Here is a 19202-nt window from a genome sequence, read left to right on the forward strand (position 1 = left end):
TATATATATATATATATATATATATATATATATATTATTTCTTCATGAATGTTCCACAAACTTTCACATTATTCCAATATGGTCGGCCACATCACAATTGTTTTTTTTTTCTTCCTTCACTTGTTGCTTCACATGGCCAGCCCCCCCTCCAATTCACCAAGTAAAGAGTCTTTGACTATTTTATTGACCACATGGGCGGCTGCCCATGTTGGTTCTCTAATATGTATATATATATATATATATATTTATACTATTATTACTTTACTATATGTTCATTTTATTTCTCTCATTAATTCCATTACATATCCTTTAACTTTTATATGTTAAATTCGATCCTTTTAATACGTCTAAAAATTTTAATTTTTATCTAACTTCCTTTCTCTATGCGTGTACCACCGAAATATAAAAATTGCACCTCAACGCGGTATTACCACAATATTTAAATGTTTACTTATTCGCGTTGGTTCGACTTAATAAAACACGCGTATTTCACTTTTGTCGCTTATTTCTACAAAAATTCACTTGTATTTCTTCTCCCCCACTTGGATCAACCATATGATCCTTCTTCATGACTGATTTCGACATTCGGTTAAATATTAATATTTTAATATTATTTAATTAATAAAATATTATTTTATTCTAAAAATTTTATCTTGTCTCCTTAGTACCTAAAATACGTTATTATGCCTCACTCGACTTCCGAATCCCCTTTTATCTCACAAATTCTCCTTCGATAAAATTATTATTATTTTATTGTTATTTTCTCGCGTGCGAATCATTTTATCCGAAACTACTCCTTTCGTATTTCTTCACATTTAAACATTATAATTGACCTCAATTAACATCCGATAAGCTTTATTTATCACCATATCAAAGTATGGGGTATTTCAAAAACTATAAATCAAAACTGAATCGTTGAAATCCTTTTGAAGTTTGAAGATGATGAAAACAAAATAATTCCAAAACTTGAGAGGTCAGAGAGGATCGTGTTGATAACGTGTTTGAAATAAATCTTAAAAGAAAAAATAAAGATAACTTGAAAGAATAATTAAAGAGGAGAAAGAAAGTGTTTAGGGGGGGAGAATAGAGATTTTATTAAAGTGTATATCTTTACAAATGAAGTGAAATGGTCTATTTATAGGCTAACAACCCCATAAATCATAGTACTAATCTAATTTTATCTAAAAGTTCAAATCATATTACATTTTTTGTATCTTACCTATTAGGCTATTTGACTTAATCTGCACTGCTTGGGTCATAATATAATGGACATTCACATATTTATTCATAACACTTTGATATTTTTTTAATTGATAATTTTGCTATTTATTTTTGTTTTTAAAAAATTAGTATAAAAGTATAAATTAAAAATTAAAAAAGTAATATCGTAATCAATGTTATAGAGACCAAGGAGCTATGCCCCCCTTGAAAAATTTGAAAATTTTTCTATACATATATTATTTTCTCAAAAGAATTTATTTTTTCTATAAATAAATTAGTTAAGCCCCCCAAAATTTAAATTTATTGTTTTATATATATTCATTATTTTTATAACTCTCGTCTATTCATAATGTACAACAAAAAAGAATTGCATATACTATTACTAAAATCACAACTCTTTAATTTGATTTGCTCATCATAAATGATTTTTAAATTAAACTTTTAAAATTAATAAATTTGTCATATATTAGGAAAAAACACATGCACATTAACATATATTATTCTTCTAACTAAAATCAAATGATAAATACTCAAGTTAATTTTGTGGCTTCCTTATTTTTTATTTTTTAATAAATCTATGTTCTACTATATCTTATATGTCAATTTTTAAAAAATTTTAATATACTAAAGTAATTAATCCTCATTGACTAATTTTTTATGTTCATAATTTAAATTCACTGAGTAAAAAATTATAAGGCTTCAATATTTATGGTCTCAAAGCCTTCATTGTAATTTTTTAAGATATTTTTATATTATTTTTTAATAATTTAGCTTTCTATTTATGTATATGTTTTAATTTCAGACTTAAATCATTGAATATGATAATATAACATGTTAATAGAGTTGATAAAAACTTATAGCATTAGTTTGATCACTCTAAAATTAAATGTCTAGATCTGTCGTTGGTTATAAATAATTTAAAATGAATAAATAATTAGTATGTTACATCAGTAATAACATAACCAATCTCAACAAAAATAGAATCATATATTTGTAATCTAAAAAAGTTACCGAGTTTATGTATAATTCTTCAAAAAAAGTTGGCGTAATACTCAAATAAATCTTTAAACTGTGCAAGAAAATTCAAATAAGCTTTTATTCTTTTATTGCGTTCAATTAAGCCTTTTGTATTTTTTTTTTTGAATCAAATAAGTCTTTATGACTAATGATTAACTAATTATCATTAGTTAAAATGTCACTTATCATTTTATATCCACATGGTATTGACATAGCGTTAATATGAAAAGTGAAAAATGCCATATAGTCATATTATCATACCAAATTAGCATGTTATCTTATCATTAATTATGATATATCAACATACCACATTATCATTAATTATGACATGTTAGCATGCTACGTTAGTGCCACGTGGCATAAAATGACAAATGACATTTTGACTAAGAGCTTGTTTGGCTTGGCTATTTTTAACTTAAAACTATTATAAAGCTTTTATGAAAGATAATATCTTTTAAAATTAAGTTAAAATTGTTTCGTAAATTTACTTTTTTATAAACTCTTTTTTTATAGATATGTTGATTGGCAAAACAATTTATATAAACTCTAATTTTAATTAAAATTACCATAAAGGGATATCGATTGAGAAAGTGGGGTAAATTTTAGAAGGAAATGTCGAGATTATTTTTAATAGATAAGGACATTTTTGAAATAAAAAGAAAACTTTTTCTAAAAAGCTGGCATGTTTTTAAAAGAAGAAAAAAGAAAGCCTTTCTTTGTAGCTTTTCCTGAAATCTCTTTCTTTCTTAGATTTTGTTCTTTAAAAAAAAACTTGCTTTTTTTTAAGAGCTTTTCAAAATCCTTAACATGGCTTTTGTTTTTAAAAAATAAATAAGCTAAAAAAAATAAGACCAAACAAACACTAAATTAATTATTAGTTATAAGGGCTTATTTGACTCAAACTAAAAATATAAAGACTTATTTAACTCAAAATAAAAGTACAATAGCTTGATTGAATGTAATAAACGTATACAAATTTATTTGAATTTTTTTGAATAATTTAAGGACTTTTTTATATATTATACCATAAATTTTTTACTTATTTGCTTCCTTTGAAAGATGTGTGGTGCAAATAATGGTGAAGAAGAACACTAGGATTGAAGAAAAGATAAAATTTATGATGGGAGAAGAAAGCTTGAATAGTTATAACTTAACTATACCTTGAACATTTAAATACAAAATTGAAGTGCTCCTCAACTTTGTAAAGTGAAATATGAATACTCATTAAATTTTCAACTGTATTTAAGTTGATTAAATGTCATAATATTTTAATGATCAAAATACTTGGAAGGTCCCTGTACCTATTTGTTTTGTTCAATTTAACCCCTTTACTCCAATTTGAAGTAATTTAGTCTCTCGATTTTGAGAATTACTTTACTTTAGTTCCTCTCTCTAACATCATTCAATTTAACTGTTAAATAGGATGATGTGATGTGCCACATTTTTGTTGACGTGGTGGTGTGGGGTAGCAACATGTTAACGTAGCACTGCCATGACACCTTCACATGCCGATGTGGCAGTGCCACATCATCCTTTTAAGTTTGGATTGTTGACATGGCATGTTAGGTGATGTGGCAATGCCACATCAGCATATCAAAGTGATGTGGCACTACCACATTAGCATTAAGACTGAAGTTGCTGACGCGACACATGTTGGAGCCACGTGGCATATCAAGAGACTAACACGTCACTCTCTTCTTCTACAAAAGATGACTTGCCTTGCTAAGATTCGAACCAAGTCTTGTAGTAAATATACTAAGCTCCTTACTATCATATGTAAGTCCTTGCTTTTAATAATTTTTTACTTTTTTTTCTCTATATTTCTTTCTTATTTTTTTTTCTAAAACTACGTCGTTTTGGATCCTTTTTACACTCTCAAAAACCCTAACTATAAAACTCTAAATATAAGAGAGAGAGAGAGAAAGAAAAGGTAGAAAGAGAGAATGGAAGGAAAAAAATGAGAAAAAGATACTTTTATAACTAAAGATTTGGAGAGTGTAAGAAGGTTCCAAAATAACATAGTTTCAGGAAAAAATAAGAAAGAAAAAGAATGAAAGAAAATAAAAGTAAAACTTATTGAAAATAAGAGTTTAGGCATGATGGTAAGGAGTTTAGTGTTCTTGTTAAAGGTCTTAGTTTTAACCTTAATAAAAGCACATTATTTTTTGGAGAAGAAGAGAGTGATGTGCAGTTTCTTAACATGTCACGTGGTAGCCTCTTAACATGCCATGTCAGCATTTACATCATTTTATTTAACGATTAAAATGGATGCTATTAGAGGGAGGATTAAATTGGACCAATTTTCAAAATCGAGGGGCTAAATTGCTTCAAATTGGAGAAATAGAATTAAATTGAACAAAACACATGAGTATAAGGACCTCTCAAGTATTTTGACCATTTTTAATTAAAAACAACAGTCTTAGAAAAAAAAAAGAAAGAGATAACAAAAGAAAAAAATGAATTGGAGAAATAAATAAAAAAAAAGGAGTATATCTATTTTTTTGATTTAAAGTTGACTTATTACTAAAATCATTACTTTGTCAAGAGAATTTCAATAAAACCTCAAGGAGATAAAAGAGTATTGAAATGAGTGTATATTTAATCAAATTTAAGAAATTTTTTGTATTTTACCAAAATATGAATATATAGTGATATAATCCATCAATAAGACCTGTAAAATCTTTCTTAAAAAAGTTTACATTACTTACACACATCACAACTAATAATGTAAATGACCCAATCAGTTAAATCAGGTTATGGTGGTCACATAACTTCATTGCCCTATGTGTCTTTCTATCATTATGCAATAAAAGAGTATATTTAATAGATGGTCACTACCCCTATAAAATAAAAAAATCATGTCAACTTTTGTGACCCAATTTTTGTCATTATTTTTGTTTCTGGTATTGTTAGAATGGAAAATATACAAAAATAATGAAAAAAATTAAAAAAGATAAAAAAAGGGAAAATTTTTGTAAATTTTTTAAATAACATGACTATTTGAATAGTGTTATGAATATTTTTATAAATATCAATTTATGTTATATATATCTAGATTTGGATGTAGATTAGATTAGATTGGATCAAGATTAAGATTTAATACATCCATCTAATATCTTAGTATTATCTTCATTTTGTAAATTATATTTAGATAAGGGGTTATTAGCTTATAAATAAGTCTCTCACTTCATTTGTAAATACATACTTGAATAAGATCTTTTTACTCCTTTTAAATACTTTCTTTTATAGTTGTTATTTGAAGTTTTATTTCATAATATATTATCAGCACGATTCTCTAATCTCTCAATTTCTGGTATTAGTGTGTTTTAATCATCTTCAAAATTCAAAAAGATTTCAATGATTGGGTTTTAATTTTTAATTTTAGCAAATCAGGTAAAGCGTTGTTATTAGTTTGTTTTTATCATCTTCAAGCTTTAAAATGATTTCAATAATGAGTTTTTTTAATTTCTAGTTATAACAAATAAGGTAAATGACTTGATATCTCTTTGATATTCTTATTTCCTGGTGCAACCTTATGATTTTGATAGGTGTAGATGCCATTTTTTTTATGACTTTTGTGATTTTAATTCTTACTTTCATTTTTATTTTGATTTTTCTTTTTAAGAAATGTTATTGTGCTTAATTTTCTGTTGGGCATCCCTATGTCTCGAAAGCCCACAAAAAGTTTTCATAGTTTCCCAATGGGCTTCTAAGACCATAAGGCTAGCAAGTCCAAAACTAAAAAAATTATCAAAAACAAATAAATAAATATAATAAATAATTTTCTTTTTCCAAATAGGGGGAAATTGGAAATAACTGCCGTGGTAGCCAACTAAGGCTAAACTGGCACGTAATCAATCTTTTCCTTTTCCAAGTTGGATCGGCTCTTCTTTCTCTTAATGTTTGCCAATTTTAGCTACGTCTTTTTTTTTTTTAGAATTTACCTCTCTTATCCCCCTCCCTCAAATGGTGAAGAATTCAAGTCAATTTTAAAAGTTAAACTGCCAAAAAGTCAAACTGCCAAACCCAAAAATGTTGCCATTGGCAGCATACAACTGCCAATAGTACCTTTGCTTATAAAAAGAGATCTCAAAAAAAAAAAAAAATAGAGAAAATAAAATCCTAAAAAAAATTTTCCTTTCAGCAATTGTGAAACTCAATATATATTTATATATATTCATAAGTAATGTTATGGGTATTAATATATAAAAAATTTAGTAATAATAATAACAGTGAAGGATACTTTAAATTAGTTAATAGAAAATAAAATATTATTAGCTTAGAAATTGAATTATAGAATATTCATAATTAGAAAAAAATAGGATTTTTATGCATAAAGGAAACACAATAACATAGGAAATATATTATTTGGGTTATATTGATGATAAAATTTTTACCTAGGATGCATGAAGTCACTATACTATCACAGATTAATTTTTTTAGGTAAGAGATTTAACTAAAGCTCTATTAGTATGATGAGAGGGCTTTAATTTTTTAAGTCTCAATATTTTTCATCCAAGTATTACATTAAATTAGTAACATGAAAATATAGGAAATTGTTAGCTTAGAATAGAAACATAGAACATTTATATCTAAAAGAAACAAATAAAAAATAAAATAAAATATAGAATATTTATTATTCTAAGAAATAATGAAGTATTTGATAATACAAAATATATTATTTGGATTATATCAAAGAGGGAATTTTTACCCGAGCCGTGAGAAGTTGTAATCTCGGGTTAATTTTCTTAGGTGGGAGATTTGATTTGAACTCTAACAGTATTGTGAGAAGGTTTTAATTTTGAGTTTCAATATCTTAATTCAAACAAAATGTTTTTTAAATATTAATAAAAGATATTAAAAAATGAAAAATAATAATAACAATCCTAGATATATAATGTAAAAGATGATAAATATTGAAAGCTATTACATGTCACGATCACGTTGTTTATTTGTCCTTGCATCCATTTAAATATATTTTGTACACGAGTTGAGGCCCCCATGATAGGACTTTTCGAAAAAGCTTGCGAAAGGCGAGTTCCTTTGAAAAATTCTCTAGGTGAAAGAATATTTTTGGGTTCCACCAGTATGATGGAGGGCTCAGAGAATGTTCTTAATAAGAAGTTTTTACTTGTATTAAGGTTTGCATTACATGAAAACGTTTCTATTCGCAAATGTTTATCTTGATAATAGGATTTTTTGATAAGCTTACGAAAACGAGTTTTCTTGAGTAAATCCTTAGGTGAGAGAGTATTCTAGGTCCCATCAGTATAATGGGTAGATTCGGGAGATATTCTCAATAAATTGTGTTCATTTGATATTTATTGAGATTTATACCCTACATTTCATATTTGCAACACGTGTAAATCATACAAATAAACCGAATAAAGGACTTTAGGTCATGAATAAAATTAAAAATAAAATAATGAATAATGATTAAGAAAATATAAGAATAAAATTAAAAATTAAGGTTAAAATAAGATAACCTATGATTAAATGGTATTGTTTGTAAAACGAGCGTCATGAGGTGTTAATCTTTCCTCATGCGTAACCATACTTTCAAACCCAATTTCAAAATTCGTAGACCAAGTTTTTGTTCTTTAAACGAATCTAAAATCAATTTAAGACCATGTTATGTAGAATGAATTTAATAAATGATCAATCACACCTTATAAAAAGATTAGTGGTGACTCCCACGCTTTCTTGTTGAGGCGGATGGGTTATTGGACTTGCACGTAGCAACAATAGGTTTCTACTTAAATAACTTAGTGCTTGATGCACAAAGGGCTTATAAACATGAAAAATCACAAGGTATACTTGTTTTTATGAGAAGAAAAGCATCTAATAGATTGTTTGCAATGCACACATACTCTTTTGGTAGGTTTTTGTAAGAGTAACCAAGTGTTTGCTGTGAGATGAGCTCATAAATATGTAAAACCACAGTAAGTAGGTGATTTTATGCCATCAGAAGGCATAGATTTCGTGTTTCTCAATACGAATCTTCGATGTTGATAGGTTTTATGCGACAATAACAAAGTGTTTGTTGTGGATGAATCTACAAACACGTAAAATCAAATGAAGATTTGGTTTCGTGCAAAATAAAAGCATCTATATCTTATTTTTCAAGCAAACTTTCTATTTCGATAAGTTTTTTTTTTTTTATAATAACGAAGTTTTTCTTGCGGGACAAAATTATAACCATGTAATACCCCCAAGAAATAAGTGGATTTGTGTGAAAGGAAAGCAACTACTTCATAAATCCCAATGCAAACTTGCTATATCAATTGGTATTCTGTAATAATGAGAAATTGTTTTTTGTGGCATGAACTTACAACCATGTAAAGCCATAAGGAAGATGTGGTTTTGTGTCAAGGAAAATCATATATTTTACATTTCTGAATGTAAACTTTCTGTTTGATAAATTTTTCGTGAAAATATCAAAATATTTGCTGTGGGAGTACTTCAAAACATGTAAAATCAAAATGAATACTTGGTCCTGTGGGAAGGAAAACCATCTATTGCAATTTCCAATACAAACTTATTATTTTGATAGATTTTTCACAAAAATAACAAGGTGTTAAATGTGGGAAGAACTTATTTACATGTAAAATGACAAGGAATACTTGGTTGTGTGAAGGAAAAGTATCTATTATATGCTTTCAAATGCAAACTTTTTGTTTTGATAGTTTTTTTTTAGCAAAAATTGCAAAGTGTTTGATGCTGGTGGAACTTATATTCTTGAAAACTTATAAGAAGCACTTGATTTAGTGCCAAAAAAAAAAATATATTACATCGTTTTCAAAGTAAACGTTTTACATTGACAGGTTTTTTGTTATAAAAACAAAGTCTTTCTTATGGGATGAACCTATAAATATATAAATTTACAAGGAAGAAATGTTTTGACAAAATAAAAGCATATATTTTACGTTTTTCAATGCAAAGCATCTATTTTGATAAGTTTTTCTTATTAATAACAAAGTATTTGATGCTGGTGCAACTTATATATTTATAAAATCATAAGAAATACTTGGTTATTACACGTTTTTCAATACATATTTATTATTTTGATAAGTTTTTTTGTAAGAAATAATATAGTGTTTGATCTAAGAATGTCTGCCAAAATATCAAAGTGTTTGATATAGGGAGTGTTATGAGCATGCTGAATGACAAGAAATACTTGGTTTTTAACCATTAAAATAATCTTAATTATAATTAAAAAAATCATCGTAATTATTGTTGTCGATATAATTGAGATACCTATAATTACACGCTTAAATAACCTTGTCCCAATGAAAAAGAAAATCAATTTTTTTGTACTCTTACTAATTTAAAAGTTGTTGACCATTATCTATACATGTACTTCTCAATTATTATGACATAACATGCACAACGTGATAATTAATTTAATTAAAAAATATTATAAATAAAATAAAATAAAATCAGATCATATCATATAACATAATATATGTGTACCTTATCCGGAGATGTAAATCTAAATCATATAATATGATTTAATTTCATTTTCAAATAACAAATATAATATATATATATATATATATATATTAAAATATATGTCCAAATGTGTTGAAACTATTACATTTTGCTATCAAATAAGATTCTGTATTAATGGAAAATATTTTCTTTTCTATTTTATTGTAGTATAAGTTTTCTTCAATTTGACTTCATTGGATAATAGAAACACTTGAACCTGTGATCTATGTAGCTGATGACCTTTTATTTCCATCAATTCACCAAAGTTAGGTATAATTAAATGATTATTTCTTCGTTTACACATCACAAACCCCTTTTTCTTTTCTTGTAACGTAAGCCACACATGAAACCTCACCAAGAACGTCAATTTGGCCCAATCCAACCCTTCTCAGAGAACTATACTACCATAAATACTACAATAAAGCTGAGGAGTTCCAACAGAATTACTGAGTACAATGTCAACGCAGACCATCCCTTCCAGTTCCATCTCTGATCCATTCAAACGCCTTCAAATCACCCTTAACCCCGATGGAACGCTAACTCGCCTTAACATTTTTGGTAGAACTCCAGCCAAACCAGAATCTTCCGATGACTCCACAGCAGTTCTCTCTAGGGACATCCCCATCAACTACTCAAACAATACTTGGGCTCGAATTTTCCTACCCAAGCAAGCCCTCGATCACAGTTCCACATCCGCTAAGAAGCTGCCGGTTTTGGTGCACTTCCATGGTGGAGGGTTCATTCTTTTCAGTCCAGATGAAACCATGTCTCATGAATTTTGTTCCAATATGGCTAGTGAACTCTCTGTCATCGTCGTATCAGCTAGCTACCGCCTGGCTCCAGAGCATCGGTTGCCAGCGGCATACGATGATGCCATGGAAGCCTTGTCCTGGATCAAAACCAGCCATGACAATTGGTTGGAAAATTATGCTGATTTCTCCCAGATTTTCTTGATGGGTGGTAGTGCAGGTGGGAACATTGCATATCATCTAGGACTACGCGCAGCTGAACAAGTTGACAGTCTGTCGCCGTTGAAGATCCAAGGGCTAATATTGCACCAACCTTTCTTTGGTGGGGTTGAAAGGACTGAATCAGAGTTCAGGTCAATTAATGATCCCATATTTTCTCCATGCGATAGCGACTTGATGTGGGAGTTGTCCTTGCCTATTGGCGTTAACCGTGACCATGAGTTTTGCAATCCAACAGTAGCCCATGGATCTACAGCTTTGGAGAGGATCAAGAGGCTAGGATGGAGGGTATTTGTCACCGGGTGCGATGGGGACCAATTGATAGACCGTCAAATTGAGTTGGTGAAGATGATAAAGAAGAAGGAAATTCGAGTGGTAAGTCGTTTTGTTGAAGGGGGTTTCCATGGGTTTGAGCTTGCTGATCCCTCCAAAGCTAAGGCATTGTATGTTGCCTTAAAAAATTTCATATTCTCTTCAATATAAGTTCTGATAATTAGGCAAAGGATAGGGGGAACTGTTTGAGTATGATTCCAGCCAAATGGAAAAAATAAGAAAGAATAAAGATAATAATAAACGAGAGAGGATTTCTTGTCACTTGTTGACGGCCAAACAAGATTTTCTTTTTATTTCTTAATATAACTATTATGTATGTTCTAACTTTCTTATGGTTTTTAAGTAAAGTAAGTTGACATTGCTTCCAATATAGTTTGCTGCCATTTACTCTGTAAATAGGCATACTATTTGGTCACATTGCTGTACTGGATTAGTGGCAGTACATATAATATAAATATATTCACATTTTTTTTTAATTTTATTTAAGTTTTAATTAGAGTCTAACTCATGCTCAAGTTAAATTCGAACATTTTACTTCAATTGATGTTAATCAGTTTAATCAAATTGAGTTTAAATAGTTAGATTGTCATTCGAGTGGGCACACATATATAAAAAAAAAACAGCTCGCCTCAGCTTGAGGGTTGGGTTTTTTAATTGAGCCAAGCTGTAGCCTAACACTTGCATGCAATTGTTTATGTGAAATCTCTCATATGTTTTAGGTTGCTTAACGTACCATCAATCTATCTTCTTATCGGCCATCAAAGTCTGTAATAGTTACATCATTCACCGAAAATCTATCTTCATTACTTGGGAAGGACTCAACATCTTGGTTAATTTGTCTTTCAGTGAAAGCAGGTTGTTTTGGAGGAGGAAGATCCACAATCTCACTGTTAAGCATTGAAACTACTCTTGACATTGTAGGCCTGTCTTTAGCAAATTCTTGAACGCATAACAATCCCACATGTATGCATCTCAAAATTTCTTTCTCATCATAGCTCGGATCAGAAACCTCCATGTCTACTAAACCTAAAATGTTGTCTTCCTTCCACAATTTCCATGCCTGAAAACACAAAAGATTGAGATAACTGTATTAGACGTTTCAAAATTAGCACTAATTGGGCCATAATATGAGGCAATCATTATGTAGACTTACATATCCCAAAAGGCTAAAAGAATGCTGATTGTCATAAAAGCTTGTGTTTTTTCTTCTGCTAACAATCTCTAGTAATGTAACTCCAAAGCTGAATACATCGGATTTCTCTGAAAATTGTCCTTGCATTGCATACTCAGGAGACATATAACCACTATATTTTAACATTAAAAAAACACCATTTATACCATATTTTACACACATGTGTACTAGTAGTGTATTATGAAAAAGAAAAATTAGTTGATTAGAGAAACTTCAACTTACTAAGTTCCCATCACCCTTTTCGTGTTGGCTTGATTTTCATTCCCTCCAAAAATCCTTGCTATCCCAAAATCTGAAATTTTTGGATTTAACTCTTGATCCAGTAAAATATTACTTGTTTTTAGATCTCTATGTATAATCCTCAGTCTTGAATCTCTACGGAGATAAAGTAAACTCCGGCTAATTCCTTCGATAATGGTGAAGCGTTTATTCCAATCCAAGACTTCTTGTTTGATTGGATCTAAAAAAAATGATAAAACCAAAATTAACCATGTATTGCTATAGCCAAATCACTAAAACAAAGTTGACCAATTAATCTTTATAATGGATTTATCTTGAACATATTCTGATGCATAATAAACGTGTATGGCTACATGATTCTATAAAGGAAAATGATAGAAAAGGGACTAGCATGTTCTAACCGAAGAGAAAAGCATCCAAGCTTTTGTTGGGCATATACTCATAGACTAGCATCTTCTCCTCTCCTTCAACACAGCAGCCAAGCAATCTAACAAGATTTCGATGTTGGAGTTAAGAAATCACCACTACCTCATTCATAAATTCTTCTAATCCCTGGCCAGAGGCTCTTGACAATCTCTTCACTGCTATTTCCTTTCCATCTTGGAATGTTCCCTGGACAGAAAAATTAGCTCGGTTAGCAAAATTTTGCATTTTTTGTCAAACTTCAGCAACGTAGTAGAAAGTCATTCAACAGACTATAATATGTTTGCTGAAAATGGACGATTACCCTGTACACTGGACCGAAACCACCCTCTCCCAACTCTTTTGTGAGATGAAAGTTGTTTGTTGCAGTTGCTAGTTCCTCAAAATTGAATAGCGGTAGCTGCTGGAGTTTGACTTCAATTAAATTTTCTGCAACCACATTGTCAATAGTACATTTTTCCACGGATTTTCCTATGTTGAATAGCCGCTTCTCTTTGGTTTTCTGTTTCCTGTCTGAGATAGAAACAGTGAGAAGCATTGAATTGACATTTGACAGTTACCTAAAAAATTGTCTTCCAGTAAAGATGATTAGAACAACAATGGTCTACATTTGACATTTGACTACCAGCAAAGATGGACAAATTACCTCTATATTTAGCCATCCAGCTCCACAAGAAAAATGTAGAGATTGTAAAGATGATTATGACCCCGATCATTGCTACAATAATAATAACTGCACTTGTGTCTTTCTTTTTATCTGCAAATTGAGAACAGCAGTGAATTGATTTATGAAGACAAAACAGAATAGAGAAGATTCCAACTCTTCACAGGATACAGAGAACATCAAACTTTTAACTTCTAGCATTTGTGTAACGACCATCGGATTGAAATTAAAACAAAGTACCAAGTTCTGAAGATGCCACACGAATGTAAAGATCCACTCCACGACTGGAGTATTTTTGTATGTCAATTAAATCCCCGCTCCATAGCATACAACCAATGCCAGCGTCATATGCATAAGCCACACATGAACAGTTTTTCAAGCATTGATCTTCGCAGTTACCTTTAAGTGCAGATGACCACTCTGGAAAGGCTGGCACTTTCATCATCTCTAGCTTCAAAAACCCATGTTCTTTGCCTACTTCACTGCCACTGTTTACTTTTTGGCACTGTAAAGGGGTAGTCCTAACACATCCACTTGTCCAATTCTCTCTATTCCATTCCTCCCTATTCTTCGGCTTGAACCCCCTTAAACAACTGCAAATTGATGGTTTCTTTGCATCACAGCTACCAAATGCTCCACACTTTCCATAAACGTCACAATCATTTTCCGGAAGAGGAAACTTGTTTTCCCAGTCCCCCTTCCCTGCATCCCAATGTCGTTCTACCATTTTTCCTTGAGAATCAATTTCAAAATATAACAGCATAGACTTATTAGAAAAAGCATAACTAAGATAATAGGTTTCTTTTTGGTCATCTGCAACAAGATAGAATCCATCAAGATAAACAGAATTCATATGTATTAAACCAATAAAGATCCGACCATTCCATGGACCACTCCGACTATATGGCTGATTATTGTTCCAAATGATGAATTCTGGAATGTTGAGAGGCTCAAGGCTAATAGAGAAGTTACCGTCAGATGGATCAGAAGGGCTTTTCCAGGATGACAGCTGCACTTTCTGACCCGCTCTTAGATCAGTACTAATCTTCATGGTGGGAATGAAGGAATTAGAAGGATTTTGAAAACTCTCCCAAATGCTCATTCCCATATCATCATCATTCTTCAGGATAAGGTTTCCAGAGTCTAAAAGCAGGGCACTTGTATTAGAAACCAGATTTGTAACATTTGATGACCAAAGAATCTCCTCCTGTCCGTTCAAAACAACAAGGTTGCCATCCTCGGATATCTTCACCATCCCAGAGTAGTCCTTGAGAGGCTTGTTTCTGTTTGCTACCCATACCACAGTTTGTACAGGTATGTGATTGTACGATATCCCTACATAGCGATTGGTAGAATCAGAAAGGTTGAAGAATCCCAAGCGGAAAACTCCATTCTTGGAGATTATAACTTCAGGATCTTTGATGGAATTGGATGGTGTGATAGCGTCTAAAGCAGTGCCAAATTGTAGGCAAAAATAAGATAGTAGAGCTAGAGCTAATAAAACTAAGCCGATAGAACTATTCCCCATTACTTACATTCTTGTTTTTCGTTTAGTATGCAGGAAAAGCTATGAGTATATTTCTTCCTTCTTCTCCTTTTTTCTTCCTTTCTCTTCTTATCAAAATTTAAAAGCTCTAATTTTTCAACACGATTTAGTTGTGGTGAAGCGGTGATTATAGACTTGGACCATCTGAGTTGACTCATTCTTCACATCATATTTCAACAGTTAATAGTCAAATGATTAATTATGCTCACTTGTTTAATTAAACCTCAATCCAACTTAAATTTGATTTGCACTGAATGTAGCATAAACAGAAATTTTGTGTACACACCTTCTTCTTTCTAACTAGAACAATCTTTGAGATCTAAGTTGTTAAAAGGTTCTCTATTTTCGTATCTTTTTGTTACAGTGTTGAATACAATAATATAAGAGGACAAAGAGAAAGTTTAAGAAAACTATTTTGGGCGGTTCATTTTCTAAGGCTAGTATTACGGTTGACCCATGAAAGAAGGGATTTTAAGGCAAGCTGCTCTTATAATCTCTCCACTTTGTTTCCTAATGGCCAACACTCCCCCTCAAGTTGCTGCATACATGTCTCCAATGCCCAACTTGTCAAGTGAGTTGTAGAAGTTTTTCCTGGAAAGAGCCTTCGAGAGTATGTTTGCCAATTGGTCTTCAGGTCTAACAAATGGAAATCTGATTATTTTGGCTTCAAGATTCTGTTTGATGAAATGTTGATCCACCTCGACATGTTAGTATGATCTTGTTGGATTGGATTATGAGAAATATCAATTACTGCCTTGTTGTCACAAAACAAGTTTATTTCGGAGCTAGGAACAAAGCCAATCTCAGTTAGCAACCTTTTGAGCCCAAGAAGTTCGCAAAGGCCCTTGGCCATTCCTCGGAACTCAGCTTCAGCGTTGGATAATGCCACTACCTTTTGCTTCTTGCTTCTCCAAGTAACGAGATTGCCTCCTATGAAGGTAAAATAGCCCGGAATGGACTTCTTGTCAAAAATATTTCCTACCCAATTAGCATCTATGTAGCCATCAATGTTCAGATGATTATTCTTGGATAACATAAGCCTTTTTCTAGGAGAGAATTTTAAATAACCAAGAACCCGAATTACTACATCCATATGATATTCACTAGGACAGTGAATAAATTGACTCACTACGCTTACAGCGTAAGCAATTTCCTAGTGTGTATTCGATAAGTAAATAAGTTTTTCAACTAATCATTGGTACCTCTCTTTAACGATTGGCGCATGATCTAAACACTCTCCAAGCTTATGACTTTGATCAATTGGAATATCAGCTGGCTTACAGTCCAATAATCCCACTTCAGACATCAAATCTAGCACATAGTTTCTTTAAGAAAGAAATATGCCTTGTCTTGATCTCACTACTTCAATTCCCAAAAAAGGTTTGAGTCCTCCAAGATTCTTCATTTTAAATTTGGTTGCCAATTGCTTTTGGAGTCTAGAGATTTCTTCCAAGTCATCCCTTGTAATAATCATATCAGTTACTGTTGTGGAAACTGCCGAATTATCTCTAAAGAGTTGCCGAAGATCTTACCAAATTAATAGAATAAAGAAAGAAAGAAATCAAGCACACCCACAAGAACACAAGAATTTACGTGATTTTGTCTTTTGATGACCTACGTCCACAGGCACAACAATAGATAAAGATTCACTAAGAGAAAATCAGGAGATTATAAGAACAGTATCAAATTCACAACCCTTATCCCACGTACACCTAAATCACTCTCTCTAAATCTAGGTGATGATTATTCTTCAACCCCATAAGGTCCTTTTATAGGGGCCAAGTACAATAATCTTATCCTAATATATTAGGATATTTTATTCTAGTCAACTAGATTTAAAAACTATTTTAATAAGATATACTAGTTTAATTAGAATTAAACAATCCTAATCATACTAGAATTCAAGACTATCTTAAAATCTACATAGATTATTAGAGTTGTTACTTTTCCTAATTGGTGTTTTAGGAATAAAATATGATCTAAGTTGCTTTGTTGGAAGCCATATTTTTCATAGCCAAGCTAAATCGACCAAACCATGCCCGAGGTGATCGTTTAGTCCATACAATGCCTATTGTAACTTACAACAACCTTAGCCTTTGAAGATGTAGTGTACCCTAGTGAAATATCCATGTAAACCTCCTCTTCGAGATCGCCATGGAGAAAGGTGTTCTTTACGTCAAACTGATACAACTGTTAGTCTAAATTCACTACAAGAGACAACAAGACTATAACAGTATTTAGTTTTGCCACTAGTGAGAAAGTTTCCTGATAATTTATGCCATATGTTTGTGTATATCCATTTGCCACAAGCCTTGCCTTATATATGTCAATGAATCCATCTGCCTTATGTTTAACGGAAAAAACCCATTTGCACTTTACTACCTTTTTTCCTTTTGGTAATGGGATGAAAGTGCATGTTTTAGTCTTCTGCAAAGTCTCCATTTCTTTCTTTATAACTTTAGCCCACTTTGGATCTATTAAGGCTTTTTGTATTCTGTTGGGAACATGGCATAAGGGTAGAGTATGCACAAATGCCTTCAGAGGTTCTGACAATTTTTGAGTGGTCACATAATTGGTAATTGGATACTTTGATCTCCTTTCCTCAAAGTCTGAAGAGTATCTATTTGGTGGGTTGCCACGATTATGTTTGAAAGGTAAAACACAACTAGTAGAAGCATCCAAGTCATTAGTTTATGAAGGTGTAGTGGGAAAGCTTACCTTAAGAATATTCTCAAGAGAAGGGTCTTCGGGTATTGAAGAGAAAAGGATTTCATTTTCAGATTCAAATAACATAGATTCAACTCTTTCAAATTCAGATGACATAGATTTAACTCTTGGAGACATATTGGCATCCATTCTTGGAGAGATATCAACATTACCATTCATTTCCTCGCCGACTATCATTCCATCTCCATTACAAATTAGTGCTGAACTTTCTTCAAATCCTAACCATTCAAACTTGTCCAATTCTGCATTTCATCTCATATCTCCCTCTAAAGAGATGAATTAGATACCGATGATGGAAAAAGGCGTTTAACTCTAAAAAGGTAACATCCATAGTGACATAAGTGCACTTGGTGGTAAGGTCATAGTAATGATAGCTTTTTTTATGTACGGTGTACCCCCAAAAAATACAACGGACTACGCAAGGATATAGTTTAGTTTGTTGATTTTTATGAAAATGAACAAAAACGATACAACCAAAAACTTTGGGGGGAATTAGCAAAATAGTGGGCAAGGAAACGTGATTAGAAAACACTTGTAAGTTTTAAAATTTATGACTTCCAAACGCATCTGATTCAATAAATGTGCTGACATGGCAACAACGTCATCCTAGTGCTTACTAAGTATATTTGCCCTCATCAATGGCGCACATGCTATCTCTAAGATATGATGATTCTTCCTTTCAGCGACGTCATTTTACTGTGGGATTTGAAGGTATGAAATTTCATGTAGAAGACCATGGCTCTTGAAGTAAGCTTGAAATTGTTGATTAACATATTCACCACCATTGTCGGAAAGAAGTATTTTAATTTTAGTTGCAAATTGGATTAGAATCATTACATGAAAAAGATTAAAAAACACTAAGTACCTCACCTTTATGTTTCAACAAGTAAAGCCAAGTATCTACAAATGTCACAAACCAACAAATTCTAGTAGAAGTAGGAGGGGTCCCTACACATCTGAATGTATTAAGAAAAAAGGGATATCACTTTTATTTAAGCTTATTGGATAACGAACTCTATGACTTTTGGCTAAAATGCACGTATTGCATTTAAAATCTGAATTATGTAAATTTAAAAATAAGTCAGGAAACAAGTGCTTTACATAACTGAATGACGGATCCCCCAAATGACAATGCCATAGCCAAATCTGTCTCTCCTTAACACTAGTCGTATGTTGCATGTTATTTGTTCTACTCGTACTAAAGTCGTCCATGTAACACAATACCCCCCTCTTAGTACCATGCCTAATGACCTCTTTGGTGAGAATATCTTGAGGAAGACAAAAAGTAAGATATATAAGTACCACACAACTAAGTTTCGTAGTAACTTGGCTTATAGACAACAATTTATTTGAGAGAGATGGAATTAGTAAAGTATGAGA

General features: G+C 31.4%; 1 protein-coding gene and 1 pseudogene across 1 annotated transcript; one reads left to right on the plus strand and one right to left on the minus strand.

Moving 5' to 3' along the window:
• Positions 10071-11445, plus strand: LOC18594603 (probable carboxylesterase 120). Its single transcript, XM_018124045.1, has one exon. It carries the CDS (start codon positions 10185-10187, stop codon positions 11178-11180), a length of 996 nt encoding a protein of 331 aa, XP_017979534.1. The 5' UTR covers positions 10071-10184; the 3' UTR covers positions 11181-11445.
• LOC18594604 lies at positions 11625-15114 on the minus strand (annotated as a pseudogene).

This window comes from Theobroma cacao, chromosome 7 (assembly GCF_000208745.1).
Source record: "Theobroma cacao cultivar B97-61/B2 chromosome 7, Criollo_cocoa_genome_V2, whole genome shotgun sequence".
Lineage (NCBI taxonomy): Eukaryota > Viridiplantae > Streptophyta > Magnoliopsida > Malvales > Malvaceae > Theobroma > Theobroma cacao.